This window comes from Paramisgurnus dabryanus, chromosome 4, assembly GCF_030506205.2.
Source record: "Paramisgurnus dabryanus chromosome 4, PD_genome_1.1, whole genome shotgun sequence".
Classification (NCBI taxonomy): domain Eukaryota; kingdom Metazoa; phylum Chordata; class Actinopteri; order Cypriniformes; family Cobitidae; genus Paramisgurnus; species Paramisgurnus dabryanus.
Window position 1 is genome coordinate 41,990,567 of NC_133340.1, and position 19,360 is coordinate 42,009,926.

General features: G+C 39.2%; 1 protein-coding gene across 1 annotated transcript in view; it reads right to left on the reverse strand.

Annotated features, from left to right (window-relative positions):
• Positions 1 to 215: 215 nt before the first annotated feature.
• wdr19 (WD repeat domain 19) overlaps positions 216 to 19,360 on the reverse strand; it is a 28,252-nt gene continuing 9,107 nt past the window's right edge. The window contains exons 18-37 of the mRNA XM_065254662.1: positions 18,738 to 18,897; positions 18,131 to 18,241; positions 17,904 to 18,013; positions 15,149 to 15,206; positions 14,836 to 14,982; positions 14,661 to 14,743; positions 14,483 to 14,566; positions 14,052 to 14,198; positions 11,742 to 11,866; positions 10,821 to 10,930; positions 10,543 to 10,611; positions 8,516 to 8,593; positions 4,897 to 4,993; positions 4,191 to 4,315; positions 2,064 to 2,145; positions 1,695 to 1,845; positions 1,435 to 1,558; positions 1,073 to 1,149; positions 584 to 730; positions 216 to 288 (exon numbers count right to left, since the gene is read on the reverse strand). Of these exons, the coding sequence (XP_065110734.1) occupies positions 616 to 730; positions 1,073 to 1,149; positions 1,435 to 1,558; positions 1,695 to 1,845; positions 2,064 to 2,145; positions 4,191 to 4,315; positions 4,897 to 4,993; positions 8,516 to 8,593; positions 10,543 to 10,611; positions 10,821 to 10,930; positions 11,742 to 11,866; positions 14,052 to 14,198; positions 14,483 to 14,566; positions 14,661 to 14,743; positions 14,836 to 14,982; positions 15,149 to 15,206; positions 17,904 to 18,013; positions 18,131 to 18,241; positions 18,738 to 18,897 (2,053 nt within the window). The 3' untranslated portion in view covers positions 216 to 288; positions 584 to 615. The remainder of the gene's footprint in view (positions 289 to 583; positions 731 to 1,072; positions 1,150 to 1,434; positions 1,559 to 1,694; positions 1,846 to 2,063; positions 2,146 to 4,190; positions 4,316 to 4,896; positions 4,994 to 8,515; positions 8,594 to 10,542; positions 10,612 to 10,820; positions 10,931 to 11,741; positions 11,867 to 14,051; positions 14,199 to 14,482; positions 14,567 to 14,660; positions 14,744 to 14,835; positions 14,983 to 15,148; positions 15,207 to 17,903; positions 18,014 to 18,130; positions 18,242 to 18,737; positions 18,898 to 19,360) is intronic.

Sequence of the window (19,360 nt, forward strand, 5' to 3'; positions counted from 1 at the left end):
AACTATATTTTAGAGTAACTGTACAGATACTGAACAAATTTACAACCCAAAAACAACCAAGAAGAGATAAACATTTACTTTTTTATTCTATGCTAAATACACTAAATGCATACAATTGAAAAGCATATTACTAAAATATTGATGCATATAAATATACAAGTATATGTACATTTTTAAAAGGACACCAGGCCTTGCTTGAAATGTTGAAATGTTGATCTACTTATTAAACTTCAGAAATGAGTCTCCATCAGATTTCATCAAATCTGAAAACATCAAATCGCCAGGTACCTGAAAATAGGACATAAAAAACACTTTAAATGTTACATAAATCTGCCCGATTAAGCTCTGTGCAATATTACATAATGAAATAAGTTTTTATTAAAAAAGGAACAGAAAAAAGGATAGTTCTATAATCCAGCCTGCTTCTGATTTGAGCAGTTTAGTACTGACTACTATTTGCTACTGACTATTTCAAAATAAATAAAAATGGAGGATTATTCGTATTCTAATGATTAAATCAGCATCTTCTAAAGTGATGGAGGTGTATGTACAGTATTACCAAAAGAGATTTTCCTTTCATTACCTCTTTGTTTCTCCAATTGTGCTCCCTCTGTCTCAGCGCTCCAGCTGGTCCTGTTGCAGATATCTGGAGCAGTCTGACACCTTTTTCACTTCACTGGCATTTAAACTTTCAGAGCACATTGGGCAGACAGACTCTGTCTCTAAAAGCCTAAAACAAACATATTTAAATGCAGAACATCAACTGATGCACAAGTATAAGAATGCCACTGCCGTGCTGCAACATGTCATAAAAACAGAGCTTTTTCTCTCCCCTGTGCGCAAGAATCAACATTCAGGAATGTGAAACAATGCTTGCTCTGTGTGTGGCATAAAACGTCTGGGTAAAAGCACAATATCAATGCTACACAGATGAACTGTAAAACTGCTCTAGCTAGGCAAATATATCTGTAATATGATCATAACTCATAACACCGTAAGGATGCATCAATTAGGATAAGCTAGGGTGCAAGTATGCCATTGATGGATGAACACAAGCATGAATGAGACTCACTGATTGAACTGCGAGTGGAGTGCGGGGAATTCGCAGTGTGGGCAGACACACCAGTCCTCCTTAACCATGTGACGACCCTGAGAAAGAAAATATACACACACATTAATCAGACACGCCACTTAACATCTGTGTATATACAGTAGGAGGTCAAGTCAAGTTTAATGTCATTACCCTCGCCATAGACAAGATTGAGCCACGAATGATATATATCAGAGGTAGTTGAAAAAGCAAAGGAATTACTGTAGGTGTTCATAGCTCAAGAAATGTTCTTCTCGGTAATGTTTACACCAAGAAATCTAATTTGCAGGCTGCTTCCACGGAGAAAAAGTTGTTTGTGTCCACACAGTAATGTCTGTACTTACTGTTGCGATACAATATGGCAGATTGTTTTTGCAGCTGGGACAGAGCAGCTCGCAGTCAGGCAGACTGAAGCCACAGTAGGGACATGGTGAACATTCTTCCTCCAATTCAGAGGTGTCTGGACGACTGATGGAAGAAAGATAAAGAGCTTTGGGGGTCACTTACATAATACAAACAAATGGGTTTAATGGTTTGAATTGTATTTGAACAACAATTCAAAAAGTAAAGCGGGAAGAAGAGAGACTGTGTCTGTGTGTCTTACCGGACCATTGCTTCAATCTTCTTTTTGTATTTGAGATCGATCTTGTTACGATATTCTGGTCTCATCAGCATAGAGGCAAAACTAAAGGCGGAGTTCCTCAGTCCAGCACGATGACATTCAATAACAGCTGATGTGAGGATGGGAACGATGTCTGTGAGCAACAAACAGAGTTAGGCAACATTAAAAGTTGATCCAGTGCCACTGGAACGGGACGGTAAAATAGATCAGATTAAGCATTAAAGCTATTCAGTTAGTACTGAGTTTTGTGTGGAGTTTAATATAAATGTAATTGTGATACAGACAGTAGCTGTTTAATAAATAGCTATAAGTACAGAAGCATCTATGTGTGTGTATAAACAAGAGCCTCACGGGATGGGAATTTGCTGATGTTGTTGGATACACGAATAAGCATTCGTGCTCCCTTTAAATGATCTCCTCTTTTAACGTGAATCTGAAAAATAAATGAAAAACAGACATGTTAAGTGTCTCAGAACAGTGAATAAGTCATGATGATTAAACCCACATGGATCTGCACTGCTACAAACTCTGCAGAATGACACTGACAAAAATGTAACACATCCCTCAGGCCTACTTTACTCAGATTTTATTATAAAAAAAATAGGAAACCTAAAAATTTAGATATAAAGTAACTAAACACTTTGGGACACTTAAGCTATACTTAAAAATGGAAACACCACCTCGGCGTGCAGTAACATCATCACTCCTGACTACTCCCCTTTCGCTCAAACTTTTGTCAATATTACTGCACCCGAGGTCGAAGTGCTGCAAACTACAGTAAGTGTTCTTCCGCATTTTTTATCCGCTTAAAAAAAAAAAAATCGCCACATTTTACTTGTAATTGTCTTTAAATAGGGAAAACATGGACGTTTTTGGTGGCTTCTAAATTCATCCCTGTTTGGATCCTAAGGAATGAATGGGGCTAGGCTAAATGCTAACACATTCACGACGCACTGTATAAAGATTAAGTGCATGCATTGAAAACAGATAGGTATGTATTAATTTGTCTAAGTTGAGGTAAGAACATAGTAAATTATTGAAAAACTGTGGTGTTTTCCTTTAAGAAACAAGAATTATAAATTTAAGATTTTAAAGAAATATTTATTATAAACTATTATAAACTTTAGTCCACACACAATGCATTGCATGAACTATGAATATTCTTACTATCTGGCAAAGAACAAATGTCAGTCACAACAAAACAGTTTCTATTGTGTTCTACCTTATTATGTTCCCCGCATATTTAAGCTGTCGACCCCAAAAAACGAGCATTTAAAGACACAAAAGTGGAAACAGGCAACTTTTCATAGTACTATTATTAGTAGAATTGCACCCACTAGGGGGAAACGTAGTCGGCGATCCACTTTTTCACCTTAAAGGTAGAGTTTTACGACTCGTTATAAAAACTTATTTCTGGGTTTTTTTGGCTTGTTAGCTGTACACCCTGTCACACAGCAGCTTTAGGCATTATTCTGTTTTTTGTTATAAGCCAGAAGGGTGCAATAATGACAAGGAGGCGGTGTCTCGCAATACAAAGTCAATGGAGATGGTTGGATTGTTTTCCCCCCGGTGGGCGTGGTTTTCAGATAAGCATAACTGCACTCTGTCTCTATGCCTAAAGGAGTGCTTGTGGAGACCTAGGGAGACCGAGGGGCTCAGAGGGAAGCCCCGCCCACCCTCCTGCCTCTGCTGTCTGCCGCCCCTGCTGGTCCCGCCCAGATCTCCTTCTTTAGCCAGCTCATCTTCAGTCCTCACTAGGGTCTGTCTTTGCCAGCCGGTCCATCAGCCCTGGGTCCGCTCAGAAGGCACCTGAAGACACATCAGCTCACCTTCCGCAAGCCGGTACTGCTGGGTCGAATGAGCTTTGGGATCTCCAGTTACCTCGGGGGTTGAAATGTCTCTGCATCTTGCCTCCTCGACCCGGACTCCTTCTTGACCTTTCGAACCATTGGCCCCCTCCTTGGCTCATGGCTCCCTTGTTTTCATTGTGGCCCATCATCCCACTAGCTCCACCGGGCTTATTTTTTGGACTTTGTCGGCACGGGAAGGTGCCTTTCCAGGAGGGGGCGAACTGTCATGGTTATATTCTGTTCTGGTTTTGTTCTGTGTTACCAATTTCCCTTAGTTTCTATTTTGTTAATTAGTCCCGCATCTGTTTCTGTTCTACCTGACTATGATCCCCAGTGTATTTAAGCCCTGTTTATTGTCCGGTATTGTCTATACTTTGTGTTGTTTACACCTGTCATCAGTGTGTTTTCTATTAAAGTCTATTTTTGAAACATTGCCCCTTTGTCTTCGTGTACTTGTTAGCATGTCACGCTAAATGCAAAAAATCCATATTACAATGTAACACTCCACAAAATTCTCCATGAACTTTTTATTTTTGAAAACTTTATTTTGTGTGGATGTCCTCATGAGAAACACAAAAATAACATGTAATCATAATATAATGTAAGTGTGTGTAAATGCATTTCTCACCTTCACCAATATGTAGCTGTGTAGGATCATCAGGTTTGTGGCCATCTCTGCTGGGATTTTTATCTGCTGTGTCTGGAGCTCAGAGTACATGCTGAACAGAACATCATGGGCATTCCTGTAGTTTCCTACAACAAGCAATCCACATATAAGTGTACCTATGGGGGGATTTTATTTAAATGAACCGCATGCAGCCCACGTTATTTAAGATTCACTAAAAGTATTAGGCCAATTTGATAGGTGTGTGAACACAACCTAAAAATTTGCATTGAGCGTAGCTGGCATAATATGCATGGCCTAATTTCCCATCTTGCAGGCTGCTCCTGAGTGCTAAGGTATGCGGCAGATTAAAACAATCAGACATACTTTACAGGGACTGTATATTATTGCTTTACCACTGAGACACCTGAATCAGATCTTTAAAATGCAGAAAGTTTAGGAGTCTGGATATCTAAAGCAATTCTCCATCATTTAATGAATTACTAAATACACAATACCACTTTAAACAAAATTCAGTTTTCAACATGCTTTCTGTGGGTGGTTCTAGAGAAATGATATTATGCCCTATTTACATTAAATATGTAAGCACTTAACCTCTGCAGATATTACTCAGGTAAACTCAATTGTGGGTGGTACTGTAAATAAATAAAGCGCAAGGATTTGTGAACATGAAAACCAAATTAACATGACTAAAAGACTAAAATGAGACCTGCAGATTGCTCCTCTCTGGCAATTATAATAGCCGTTCTTGCTGCTTCTCTGTACTGTTTGAGAGCCATGTACAGCCGGAACAGATACTTCGCATCCTAGAAGAGCGGATCCAACAAATATTATTTAGTTGAGTTAATAATTCAGACCGGCAAATACACGAACATTATATTAAATGAAACTATTTCTAACATAAAGTTCAAATAACTGCACAAACGCATACAGAATGTAATGTATTAAGGCAATAAAGCAGAGGAACTACATGGAAACCCAGGGCCGTCAATCGATTAACAGTGTAATTACATTAATTACACAAAATGGCAAAAACTAATGGCAAAGATTACATATATTGATTAGGGCTGCCTAAGAATTGTTTCTTGAGAATTAATTGTCCTATATTAATATGTTAATTTGATAGCCTTATTGAAAACATATCCACACTTACACATATGCCTACAGACACACACATGCACAAACAGACACACGCACGCAGACACACACACAGTAGAGGTTACTTCTGCAAGGTCACCACATGGGGCAGTACAATACAAGCAGTTGCAATGAACTACTCACGCCAAAAGACTACATACATGCAAATGACGAGAGAGAGAGAGAGAGAGAGAGAGAGAGAGAGAGAGAGAGAGAGAGAGAGAGAGAGAGAGAGAGAGAGAGAGAGAGAGAGAGAGATAGAGAGATAGAGAGATAGAGAGATAGATAGAGAGAGAGAGAGAGAGAGAGAGAGAGAGAGAGAGAGAGAGAGAGAGAGAGATGAAACTTTCAAAAGGGGACAATCATTTTAAAAAGTAAAAGGCTGTCTGGAGCAATTAGACAATCTTAATGCTTTTCCTGATTTAATAAAGCAGTATTAAAAGAAGTCACGTCTCTAAAATGGGGATAAACATTTTGAGAGATATGCAAATGATCTTTCATAGCCAGGAACAGCATAAGCACATAAAGCAATAGTTCAAAAAATTCAAATTACCCCATGATTTACTTGCCCTCAAAGCCATCCAAAATGCAAATGTCTATCATCTTTCAGACAAACAATTTGACTTATTTTAGTGAATATCCTGGCTCTTCCAAGCTTTATAACGGTAGAAAGCACGTTTCATGATTTTCAAGCCCAAAATAAGTGCATCCATCACTCACAGAAGTAATCCACAAGGGGTTAACAAAGGACTTCTGAGGGTAATCAATGCCATTTTATAAGAAAAATATCCATGTTTAAAACTTTATAAAATTTAATAACTAGCTTCCGGTTATGCCAATGTGTATTATGCATAGTTTTTAATGCAAGCGTGCCGCACAAGCCCTGAAAAGTGAAGCCAAAACGTCTTGATCGGTCCTCAGTGACTGGTCCCTTGAAACTTGTGGACCCTGTTTTCTACCGTTATAAAGCTTGGAAGAGCCAGGACATTTACTTAAATAACTCAAATTGTGGTTGTCTGAAAGATGAGGGACATACGTATCTCGGATGGCCTGATGGTGAGTAAATCATTGGGTAATATACATTTTTTATTTATTTAACGGCTTACATTAACATCTTACTTTTATCTTTATCAATTGTAATACTTGTATCTTATCCTGGCATTAGGATTTATACTGTTTATATTACTTCCGCATTACTTTACTTTAAATGTACTATATTGATGCACTCAGAAAAAACGGGCAGCTGTGAGTGGGTGGTACCCTTTCAAAAAGTTTACCTTTGCACCTTAACAGTTCATATTAGTTCCTTGGAGGTACATATTGGTGCCAAATTTATACATGTATGTACCTAAATGATACATATTAGGAGTTTTTAAACCTTTTTAATTTAAAGGAACAGCAGGTAAGAAATGAAAATCAATTAATCATAAAATGGCCCTGATATGTCACTAGACATTAAGAAATCATTTTCATTTCAAATAGGGATGCACCGAATCCAGGATTCGGATTCGGCCGAATACTGGGCTTTTTGACGGGGTTCGGGTTCGGCCGAATCCTAGATTTTTTTTCCACCGAACCGAATCCTAGGCTTGCGCTACGCTGGTCGACGTCACGCGGCCGTTGATTACACACATCGGGTGCTGACGTGGAGATGAGCTTTTTCTTTCGGTGAGCTTTAGGGGCTGGACACACCAAAACTTTTAAACACGGCTGAAAACGCCTTGAGGACACCAAATGCCAGCTGTTTTTCAGCCGAGCGCTTGGTAGCTGTGATGCTTCAGCTGTGAGCCGGTTGGTTGCTGTGGTAATGTCCCGCCCCTCCTCCATTGTAATTGGACGGCCGTGTGAAAACTGACATTGACGAGCGGAGCTTCTCACTCAAAGTTAAATATTGTTTTCAGTGCGGAGCTGCTTGCTTATTGGAAAAACGAGCGTGTCGCAACGCATCGCTTTCATTATGCATAGGCTTATGGTAATTGTCAAAATAGTTTTCCAACTTGTCATCCTGGCATAATGTACAGTTAAAATTAAATAAAATGAAAAATACATGCTGTGGACGTTGTATAATTCATTAATGTGTTTTACTGTGTTAATGGAATAAGGATGCGAGTAGGATTCGGTATTCGGTTTCGGCCGAATCTTAAACGGTGGATTCGGGATTCGGACGAACCTAAAAAATCTGGATTCGGTGCATCCCTAATTTCAAATATTTATTGGTGCGCACCGTGGTGCGGCCTCAGAGCGCACCAAAATACATTGTATAATTTTTCAGTTAGTGCGGTCCGTGTTCACATATTTTTTTACTGTACTCGAAATGCCGCACCGTACACCATGTGACAACAGTCAGCGCTGTCATTGGTCTCTGACAGCTCTTACCGTCTCATGACCACCCCCACGTTTCCACGACAACCAGCCTGACAGGGAGAGCGCAGCTATCAAGATGTGGAAATAAACGATGCACGTCTTTGCGAAGTTTCTTTGCTTTAACGCGAAATTGCGTAGCTGTTCTATTAAAGCCTTTCTCATGGAACCGTTTGCTAAAAAGCCCGTAATGTCACTATTTGTGTGTGGAGGACAGCTATGCATTTATAAAATCATCAGCTCAAACGTAAAGGAGACAGCGAATCTCTGCAACGGACAAGGATTGACTTGTTTGTTGTTAACCCACAATATAACACACGGCTCACGTCACAACGAAAGCCCAGTGGCTCAAACATGTGGAGAACTTCCTGTATTTCCAGCAGTGTTCACACCACAGGTGGGTCGCCCCAGAGTTCGGCGACAGAGGTGGTCTGGGAGCGGCCGTTTAGTGCGTACTTGAGTGCGGCTGTTGTGTTCACACTGACCCAAACGAACTGTACTCGGAGCGTCACGTCATTTGGGCCGACCTAAACAGTGTATATGTGAAAGCACCCTATATCACTCACAACGGTGGTCTGGCCATGATATTGTCATTTAAAAAGTGGAGTTGCAGCCCTCAACTGATGTTTATGTTGTCATGTTGTGTATTGGCCACCAGTTAGGGTTATTGCAGTACCAGTTTTAACCACAAGTTCTGTGATTGCAATATCAGTTTTGGCCACAATCCTACATACTGTTCCTTTAACAGTGTGTGTAATAATGTAAATGCACAATGCAACAAAACGTGTCAACAAACATAAATATGAATTGATTTAGTAAAAAAAGTTTACCTTAGGCATTCCGTCACTTTCTCCCATTAGGTAATCAATAAGCTGATTGGTCAGTGCTTCATCCTTTGCCTGCCCTACCTGTTAAGTAAACACTCATTATTATCTTCATCATAAAACCCATTTCAAGATTTGTTGTTCAAAATAAACATCACACACACATGTAAATTCTGATTATAGTGTTAATATAAAAATTACAGCTCATCCAGACTACATTATAATTATTTCCATGTTATTAACTATTAACTAAGATGAAAATTATAACTTATTATAACTTTATGTTATTACTTGTTAAAAAATAGTTCTTTAAATATTTTAATTAATAAAAAAAACTATGCTATAAATTTATGCAACAGAACAGTGTAATGTGTAAGATTTATATCAGTAGCCGTCTGGTTGGCACCGACTAGAGTGACCAGAAGTCTCGAAAAATTTGGGACAGTCCCGAAATCTAAGATGCTGTCCCGAATCCCGAATCATGCCCTAATTGTCCCGAAAATTATACAGAAGCTAAATCTTGAGTAGCCTAGTTATTGTTTGATAAAACATAAGCGAGGAGGTTGAGTCATCCTGCAGCCAGCCCCCGCCGGCTGCTCATTGGCTGCAGCATCTTGGTTTTTTTTTTATATATACAGGCGTGCATTGAGATATGCACTGTTAAGGTACGGGGAGTGCTGGCATTGGCAGCAATTAAAACCTCTGCGAAATATGTGATGTTGTATTGCTTCTATTAATTTATCTAATTCATCTATATGCACAAAGACAATAGGACCTTTTTGTCGCCTTTTTGTTTTATAGAGTAGATTAAGAGAGCGAAAGTTGCAGCAGCTGCAAGGACAGTTGAAAGTGCAGGCAGCGACAGTCAGTCGCGTGAAGGAGTTAGATTGGTCGAGGGCGAGGCACGGTGTTAAAAAAATACTTCTATACGTATATAAATGTATATACGCATATGTACTTATATTAAAGGGGACAGAGAATGAAAAACCATTTTTACCTTGTCTTTGTTGAATAATGGTAGTCTACCCACATTCACAAACATACAAAAACTGCTAAACATGCTAAACATCTCAGTCTCATAGAAATTCCTCTTTTAGAAATGTCAGCCAGAAAACGGCCCAATCTAAAAAACTGATGCTTATGACATCACAGGCATCTCCCTGCCCCTCCACTTTAAAATAATTGGCTACATTTTTTGAGTGGCAGCAAAGTCAGCCAATCAGTAATGAGACTGCAAGTTAAGCCAGTAGGGGGAGCCAAATAGGTGCAAAACCACTTGTTTAAAATCCCCCACCCTAATAGAGCTATCTGAGAGAGGTTTTTAGGAAGCTTCTAAGGCATTATAGACCCAAACAAAACATTTTTTGTCTACATGTCACATCACAGAACAAGGATAAATACTCCGTTCAATCATTCTATGTCACCTTTAATAAAAATATGATTAGTTCAGTAACTTCAGTTTGAAATTCGTTATCTTTTATTATACAGTCAAATAAAGAAAACTATTATTGGATGATCTAACAATTATTGTTGAAGTATAAAACAGTTCTATATGTATTATATCAATTTATTTATATGCATATGTACTTATATTAATATGATTGGTTTAGTTTGAAATTCATTATCTTTTATTAAATAAAATAAATAAATAAAACTATTATTTGATGACCCCCCCCCCTTAACGGCTGCCCCCCCCGTCCCAAATTTCAGCCAATCTCATCTGGTCACCCTAGCACCGACACATTGCGCCAGTGTGTTCCCGACAACCCGAGTTCGACTCTGGAGTCCTTTGCCGATCCTGCTTCCCTATCTCCAACAAATATATATATATAAATATATATATCGTACTGTACTGTTTTAATTGCAATAGTGAACCCTTCTATTATCACGTTTTATAAATATCAATCAATGCTGATAACAAAAACTGAATCAGAATACTAAATGACTCAGTGGTCATCTGTTTATAATGAATCCCTATTCTTCAAGAATCCTATCAGCTAAGATTGAATTAGTTATTCCCCAGCTGTACTTACTGTCTCAATGGCCATCTCTACAGCCAAACTATCATCAGAGTTAGGGCATTTCAAAAAGTGTTTCAGGGCCTGTGTGGACAGACAGATAAAGAGAGAGAGAGTGAGAGAGAATGCATCTATTAATAAGCTTTAATGACAAGTAATGAGCGCAGTCAGTTGTGTAAAAAATCCCTCTGGAGATAATGAGTAAATAGAGAGGGGCAACCAAGTGTGACAAAAATGATTAGACCGCACTCAGGCAAAGGGCAGAGGGAAATGAGTAAGTGAGAGTCTCGTACCCTGCTGTACTGGCCACACTTCTGAAAAAACTTCCCAGCCTGAAGATGGTTCTTCTCTCCCTCGAAATAAAGCGCTATGCTCTGATAGTCTTCTGTTGTTGCATCTGAACCTAGAGGATGAAAATAAGGAGCTAAGTCATTTCACAGTGAGGATTTAAGAGTTATCAACTTTCGATTACATTTTCTCATTTGCATTCAAAGTATAAATTTAATCAGTATGTTTGTTTGGAACTGAACCCATGAACTCTGCGCTGCTAATGCAATGCTCTGTTGATGCTAGTGGAGATGTGAGTTGTTATCCAAAAATATTTTATCACTTCACTTTAATTAATGAACTAACAGAATGCACAACTTATTGAGTACATGAGAGAAACCCCATGGGTTATTACCAACTAAAAAAAAATAGTACCCAAAATGTTTTGCTTTTAACATTTGAATAATTTTTTTTACCTTGGAAGTGGCCGGAAAAATAGAATTTTTTTTTAACAAACAGTAGTTAAATTCTGTAAAAATTCTGTTTCCTTAGGTTAAAGGGATAGTTTACCCAAAAAAAATGAAAATTCTAATATCATTTTCACATTCTCATGTTGTTACAAACCTTTATAAATGTCTTTGTTCTGATGAACACAAATTGTAAAGGGGCAATAAGTAGGATTTTAAGTGTTTTATAAATCAAAATCAATGTTTTTATTCATAAATATGTCCTCGTTGGTGTCAAATGACCTCTGCCAGTGATCAGACTTTTCTTTGTAAGCTTAGAATTTCTTCCCTTTACTAACATTGAACGGGTAAGTCCAAGGAGGCATCCATATCGTTCCGCCGTATTGTATGGTAAAATACACAGCCCGCCATATATATACACAATCAGAACATGAAAATGTATTACACAATAGCAATGATCCAAGCATAGGATGATCTTACCAATGATGTCAGCATAGATCTCCATCTGACCGTGATGCTGAGCGAGCTGAAACGCTTCATCACTACAACGCGACAAAACCAGGAACTGGATCGCTGAACCATAATCACTTAAAGCCAGGAAAAACCTAAAGTCATACAACATAGTGGTGAGAGGTATGGCATCGGATTTCAGAGAGGCGTTTTTTAAAATAAAAGTACATGAAATGTTTGATTAGGAAACATCCAAAAACTCAAAATAAATTGTCATTTATGGTCATTCTGAAGTAAAGGGGATTGCAATTGACCTATGGATAAGCCACGCCCCCTCCACTCACTCAATAAACATACGGTGACAGGCGCTATGGCAGCTGTCACAGTAGGAGACATTTCACAGAAGGCAATTGATAATTTTTGGAGATAGAGTATCAAAGTTACCAAAGTTACCAAAAGGGCCTTAACTATTCATTGGAGGGTTTTATTAATAATTTTATTGTTGAGAAGTTTGATGAAAAGCTTCAGCATACGTTTCCAGGACGAACCTTTTTACCATCTATACCAAGAGTAAGTTACCTCTCTGTTAGTTTGGTGCTACTGTATTTACACAAATCATTCAGCACAACATTGCTATTACAAATAACATTTGTTATCTCGGTTATTTACAGATTATGTTAATGAAGCTAAGTGACATGATGTACAACGCAGCTAGAAGCTAACGTTAATGTTTTCTAAGGTTAGGCTAAAGTTACGTTAGAGATGTTAAAGATAACGTTCAAATACGTTGTTGACTTAGCTTAGAAAAGATGTAGACATCCCTGTTTAATTTATCCACGTTTAGTTGGTGTTGTGGTCTACAGCATAACTCAATCTGGATTAAGCAGACACTCATCTCGGTTGAGATGTGGCTTGGGAAAGGGTTAAAAATACACACCGTCGCCCAGCCTTTCGGGATACCTAGTGTCAGAGTTGCATGTACCTCTCATACTTAAACTTAAAATGACAAGAAAAAACATATAAAAACGAATGAAAACTGACTAACTGCAATGCATTTCAATGGACATGGAAGGAAAGAATGTTTGAGTTGCTATGCGCACTGTGATTGGCTTATTGCGTTTGGGGGTGTGGCTTTGCCATAGGTCAATAGAAGGATTTAGTCCAGAGGAGGTGAGACCTGGGTGCGGAGCCTACAGCTATGAGTATGGCAGCACCAGATTTTTGAAACCTCATACATTGTACGTGTAGGTCGCGCATGTGGTACAGGAGTATGTAGTATGTAGCCCATGAGATGCATTGCATTTTGTCGCAATGCACATGCGTCGAAGGTCTGAGTTCCATGAACGAGTCAAATAAACTATGCTTCGCAAAGCTACTCATTCATCGATGTATGTGTAAAAAAATAGATTATGCCCAGGGCTTAAAGGGGAATTCCGCCTTGAAATGATCCTAGGGTTAATAACAAACGTGTACCGAGTTCGACCGTTCACTGGAGTTTGTTTTCATGTTAGTCTAACGTGACCAGTGTTATTGCTAAACGCAAATTAGCATGTTATGGTAGCCTTCGGGGCATCACTGCATTAAAAACGAAATCGCTATGTCTATACTACTAATAATGCTCAAAATAACACCACACTTACACTGTAGCACAATGAGGGTCTCTATATGTAAACCGAAGCATTGAGAACTTTGCAAGTGTACAGGCAGTTTATTAAAAAGGAACACTTACCGTTCACGTCTGGATCAAATATCCATGCGGGCGCCATCTTGGGAAAACTGAACTCTCGCGTGAAAGCACAACACCTGTTCCACAACAACGGGCAACAACGTTTCACGCGAGAGTTTAGTTTTCCCAAGATGGCGCCCGCATGGATATGTGATCCAGACGTGAACGGTAAGTGTTTATTTTTAATAAACTGCCTGTACACTTGCAAAGTTCTCAATGCTTCGGTTTACATATAGAGACCCTCATTGTGCTACAGTGTAAGTGTGGGGTTATTTTGAGCATTATTAGTAGTATAGACATAGCGATTTCGTTTTTAATGCAGTGATGCCCCGAAGGCTACCATAACATGCTAATTTGCGTTTAGCAATAACACTGGTCACGTTAGACTAACATGAAAACAAACTCCAGTGAACGGTCGAACTCGGTACACGTTTGTTATTAACCCTAGGATCATTTCAAGGCGGAATTCCCCTTTAAGGGTGGTTTCTCTCCGGCAGATCAGTGTCATGCTTTATAATGCACGATTCCCTAACAACTCACCAATACAGTAGTTACAAATTTTTAGAAGAAAGGTTCAAAATTCATGAACAGATGATCAGGAGATTCTTACTGACCTGGCCACCATCTTGGCTCCTTCGATAGACTGAGTTTCTCGGACAATGCGGACAGCTTCCTCAGGGTTGTTAAGGTGCTCCAGTAGGATCCGAATTACATTGTCCCAGTCTCGAGCACTTTCATATGCCATCACAGCCTCTTTATACCTAGACATATACATATTGTAGTTTTCAGTGTGATCCAAGGGATAATTGATAGCCTATGACCTGTAACTTGACTTTTTAAGGGCCTTGATGGTTTCAGGGCAGTAAACACCCTAAGCCCATTTTAGGCAGCCAGATACTTTTATGCAATGTGACATACAGTGCATTTGAGGTATATGTTTGATTTATTCTGGCATTTCTAGGTAATGAAACTCATGACTGAGCATTGTTATAAAAATGCTCTACCACTTGAGCTATAAGATATTTGTTTTGTGTGTGATACATACTTGCCATCAACCTCCTTTGCCTTAGCATACTGTAGGTGAATCTTTGGGGAGGTCACGTGAGGCAGTAGCTCCCCCACCTTTGCCCTGCCATGAGGAAGTTCAAGGTCTATGTTTAGTTACAAATCAGGTTAGTTTCTGTGATATATGATTTTGGTTACTGTTGAGGTGTGAAGCATACCAGTTTTTGCAGCGTATGTAGACAGAGGCAGCTTTGTCATAGTACTGGCCTTTCTCATACAGCTGAGCAGCTTCTGAATATTGCTGCATACATAAACAAGTAGGCAATAAAAGTTTGGAGTGTATCACCAAAGCAAAAAATAGATATGAATGAACACAAAGACATACACACACACCTTCATGCTCTCCAGAATGGCTCCACACTCTTTCTTCAGAGATATGCTGGGGTGTTTGATGGCCTGATTGGCACCCCTGCGAATGTCACCCATACGAATGGACATACGAGCCACACCTGCCAGACAGCTCTCCTCATGATCCTGGAACTACACATACACGTGTATCAGGACCTACTGCATATGTGCTTAAAAAGGGTTAGGGGCTACATTTAAATTACACAAAGTTTTCATACACTTTCAAAAGTTATATGAATCACAAAAAGAATTACTAATTTAAAATTGATCACTATTAATAAACGAAAATTACACTCACCTTGTTGTTTCCTGTTATTCCTTTCTCATAGTGAGCCAGTGCATTCGCATAATCTCCACTAGAGGGTGACATAACAGCATATTAAACTACTAGCAACACTTACCAGGGCAAGGAAGTCAATTTCGACCCATGTAGAGCCATGGTCCTCTAGTATTTAGCTCCAACACTAACCAAACATACTTAAACAGTATGTTTTATATAGTAGGCTATAGGGTACAGTAATGAAAACATTTCAGACACACAATTCGCCAAGTTGTCATTGTCATCTGACCCATATTTGTTCACAAACTCCGTATGAAGTACTACAGCCATTTTTACATATTGCATTGTTGAATGTTAAATTGTTAATATGTACATTAATTTACAGGTGCCGCCACATTGGTCCAGACATGAGCGCCCCATAAACACTGTATTGCATCAACATTCTGGACTGAACCAACCCTTAAAAATGTGAAACAATAAGGGGGCATTTACGCCTGTGGACGGCATATGTTTCCAATTTCTTCTAGTCATGTTATGTTCTTGAATGAATTGTTCTTTTTGAATTAATCTTTTAGGTGAGCGAATCATTCTTGTTCACACCACTAATTGTTTCCAATGGAAGCACCGCACTTTTCAAAAACACCAGCAGCTGGTGGGTTTTGTCCATCCAGGGCTGAGTGCCCAGAGTTGACAAATGTTTAACTTTGAGTAAAACGCTCAACTCATCAATGTCATTTTTTCACTCAGCCATCCAATCGCAATGGAGTAGGGATGGGACAAATACCACAACAACCAATGACTGATAAACAGAACAGAAGTATCAATTCAATTCAATTCAATTTTATTTATATAGCGCTTTTCACAATTTGGTAATTGTATCAAAGCAGCTTTACATTAATAGAAGCAGTGAAAAGCACAGAAGAACGACAGATAGCACAACGTAATACACGATAGCACAAGCAGCTAAATTTGCTGCGGCTATAAATCAACATTATAAGCAAACGTATTACTAATGTAACGTATAGAAGTTAAGCCCAAAATGGCTGCCTCCCCGGGTTGAAAAACCCCCTAGGAGAAAAAAAACCCCGGATTTTAAGCCGGGGAAGTAAAAAAAGTCCTAGGAGGAGAAAACCATTGGGAGAGATATATATATATATATACACATACATACATATATATATACACATTGAAACGGAAGGAGATTAAGTGGAGATTAAGCGGGTTCTGCCGGTGGTCATTGGTCAGGCATCAGCTGGATATCACGTTGAAGAACAGCCAGTAGACCAGTCTATAAACCCTACGTTATGCTGAGGGCACCATTTTGACATCCAGCGGTGAAGAGACACTAATCTGCTATAAGTTTCATCACCCCGGTAGGCAGGGAGGGGACCAGAGCATATAACATTATCTGACATTGTTTTTGCAATTTCACACACCTCTTTCATAGTATCTTTGGTGATCTCCGACAGGCGGAATCTGGTGTCATTTGCGCCAGCATGAATAACTATTTTAGAAAACGTACTCATCACTAGCAAATGCCCACAGTCGGTGTCCGCCTGCCATTTTCAGCCGCGGTTAAAGGTATAGTTCAGCAAAAAACGATATTAAACCCATGATTTACTCACCCTGAAGCTGTCCGAGATGCATATGTCCATCATATTTTAGAAAATGTTTTAGATCTTTAAGTTAATCAAATGTGAAGTTATGGGGTCCATGTCCTTCAAGTCCAAAAAATGTGCATCCATCCTTCACAAAATAAATCCAAACGGCTCCACAATGCAATCTTAGTCGCGTCCGCATACAAGATGAGAGCTTTACGCAGCTTACGGAGGTTTTTTTTGCTGCTGCTCTGCGCCCCCGCCCTCCGAATTTGTCATACGTCACTAAGAAAAGTGCGTACACTACGCTAATACTCTCTCATGAATACAGAGGAGTCTAAGATGGGGGCACTACCGGAAGGTAGTTATTTTCATTTATAAAGTTTTAAATATGGATATTTCTGCAACAACACCGCATGGATGACCCTCAGAAGGCCTTTGGGGAAGGATATATGAAAATTTTTTGGACTTGAAGGACGTGGACCCCGTAACTTTACTGTTTAGCAGCTGAAAGATAAAAAAACATTTTCTAAAATAACTGAACATGTGTTTGTCTGAAAAATGATGGACATATGCATCTCGGACGGTTTCGGGGTGAGTAGATCACAGGTTTAATATCATTTCTGGCTGAACTATCCCTTTAAATGTTTGGTGTATAAGAAGTGGCGGCTCGTGACTGCTCATCTGAGGGGCGCTAATTCAAAATAAGTTTTCAGAGTGTCACGTGTGTGGTTTCCTTTTCTAAAATATGTGTTTTGCGTGTCGAGAGATCCTTTGGGCATCATTTGTCAAAATAAGTGCCTGCTGCACACACGTCAAAACTGTTTATGATAAAAGAGACGCTCACGTTCACAAAATACACGCAAGACACTCCCTTATCACTAAACTCTTGATTACGCATGAGATTATGTGAGTATCTGGCAAACGGGAGGGTCTCTTTTATCCTCTTTAGATGCATCTGCCGCAGGCACTTATTTTGACATGACAGGTGATGCACACAGGATCTCTCAAAGTGCAGAACACATATTTTAAAAAACGGAACCACACACATGACGGGCTACATACATTCGCATCGAGCGCCCTCGAAAAAAGAAGTCACCGGCCCCCACTGTGTATAAGCCCCCTTAATGTGCATGAGCATGCATGTGATGTGGCTGTGGAACAGGTTGACTCACACAAACTCCAGCTGTATGGCATATTCTCTAGAAATAAAAGGGATTTCTTCAGGGTCAAGTCTTTTAGCCAGCTGTAATGCACTGTCCCAGTGCTGCAGGTCCCTTCTCATCTACACACAACAACACAACTGTTACAGTAGGCACAGCTTACACTTTGGAAGTCTAAGGTATATTTGGATGCAAACATGTACTCGTGGATGTTTACAGTAAGTATGTGCCTATTTTACCTCTAGGGCTGCCATAGGATATGAAGAAGAGAGATAGAGGTCTTGGGCTCGGTTAAAGTCATTGCAGAACATGGCCAAATGACCAGCCAATAAATTCTGATCTTCTATTCCCTATGGAGACAGATAGGGATTCATGGAAAAGTACAGTACAAAAGTACAGCAATATTAAAGGCCTCACTTGTTTAGCTCTTATATTTAAAAAAGGTAATGCACTTCATGTAACTTCATGTAAAAACCAAGTTGAATTTTTTTGGGAATATATGAAGGATTTCTCATAACAGTAAAAAAAAACCGTAATAAAGAAAAACTTTTCAAACTAATTTTTATAAACTAGGAAAATATTATGTACTCAAAGTCTGAATATGTGAATGTAGTAAAACCAAGTTCAGTTTGCATTAGAATCTGTAATAATATTTGTAATAATACTGCCTATATTTAGATAGCAAGTGTTCAACCTGCCTGTAAATAAAAGACAGCTATACAGGATACATGGCATTCACTCCACACATCTGTGGCCATGTGATAAAAATAATGGTTTGATTTATATGCCAGCACAATCTACCCCACTGTCCCACACAAACACACACAAAATGACATGCGGTCATACCTTGATGTCCTCAATGGACATGACCATGCCAACGTTTCCCATCATGCGGTACACCCTGATGGCCAGCTCCACCTCCATGTGGTGCAGACACGCCCTGCCCAGCTCACCCCATTCTTCAGCACTGTTCAGAGCTTTACATATATCCCACGCATCAGAGAACCTACACGCACATATACAACATATGAACCTTGTTGAAGACATGAAGTGGTTACAATTAGATGCTATAACACCAGTTGTTTAAAAAGTGCATTTAGGCTGAGATTAAAGGGATAGTTCGGCCAAAAATGATATTAAACCCATGATTTACTCACCCCCAAGCTGTCCGAGTTGCATATGTCCATCGTTTTCCAGACAAACACATTTTCGGATATTTTAGAAAATGTTTTAGATCTTTCAGTTGATTAAATGTAATGTTACGGGCTCCACTCATAGTCCACGACCTTCAAGTCCAAAAAAATGCGTCCATCCTTCACAAATTAAATCCAAACGTCTTCAGGATGATAAACAAAGGTCTTCTGAGGGTAATCTGCACGGTGTTGTTGTAGAAATATCCATATTTAAAACTTTATTAACAAAAATAAATACCTTCCGGTAGCGCCGCCATCTTAGACTCCTCTGTATTC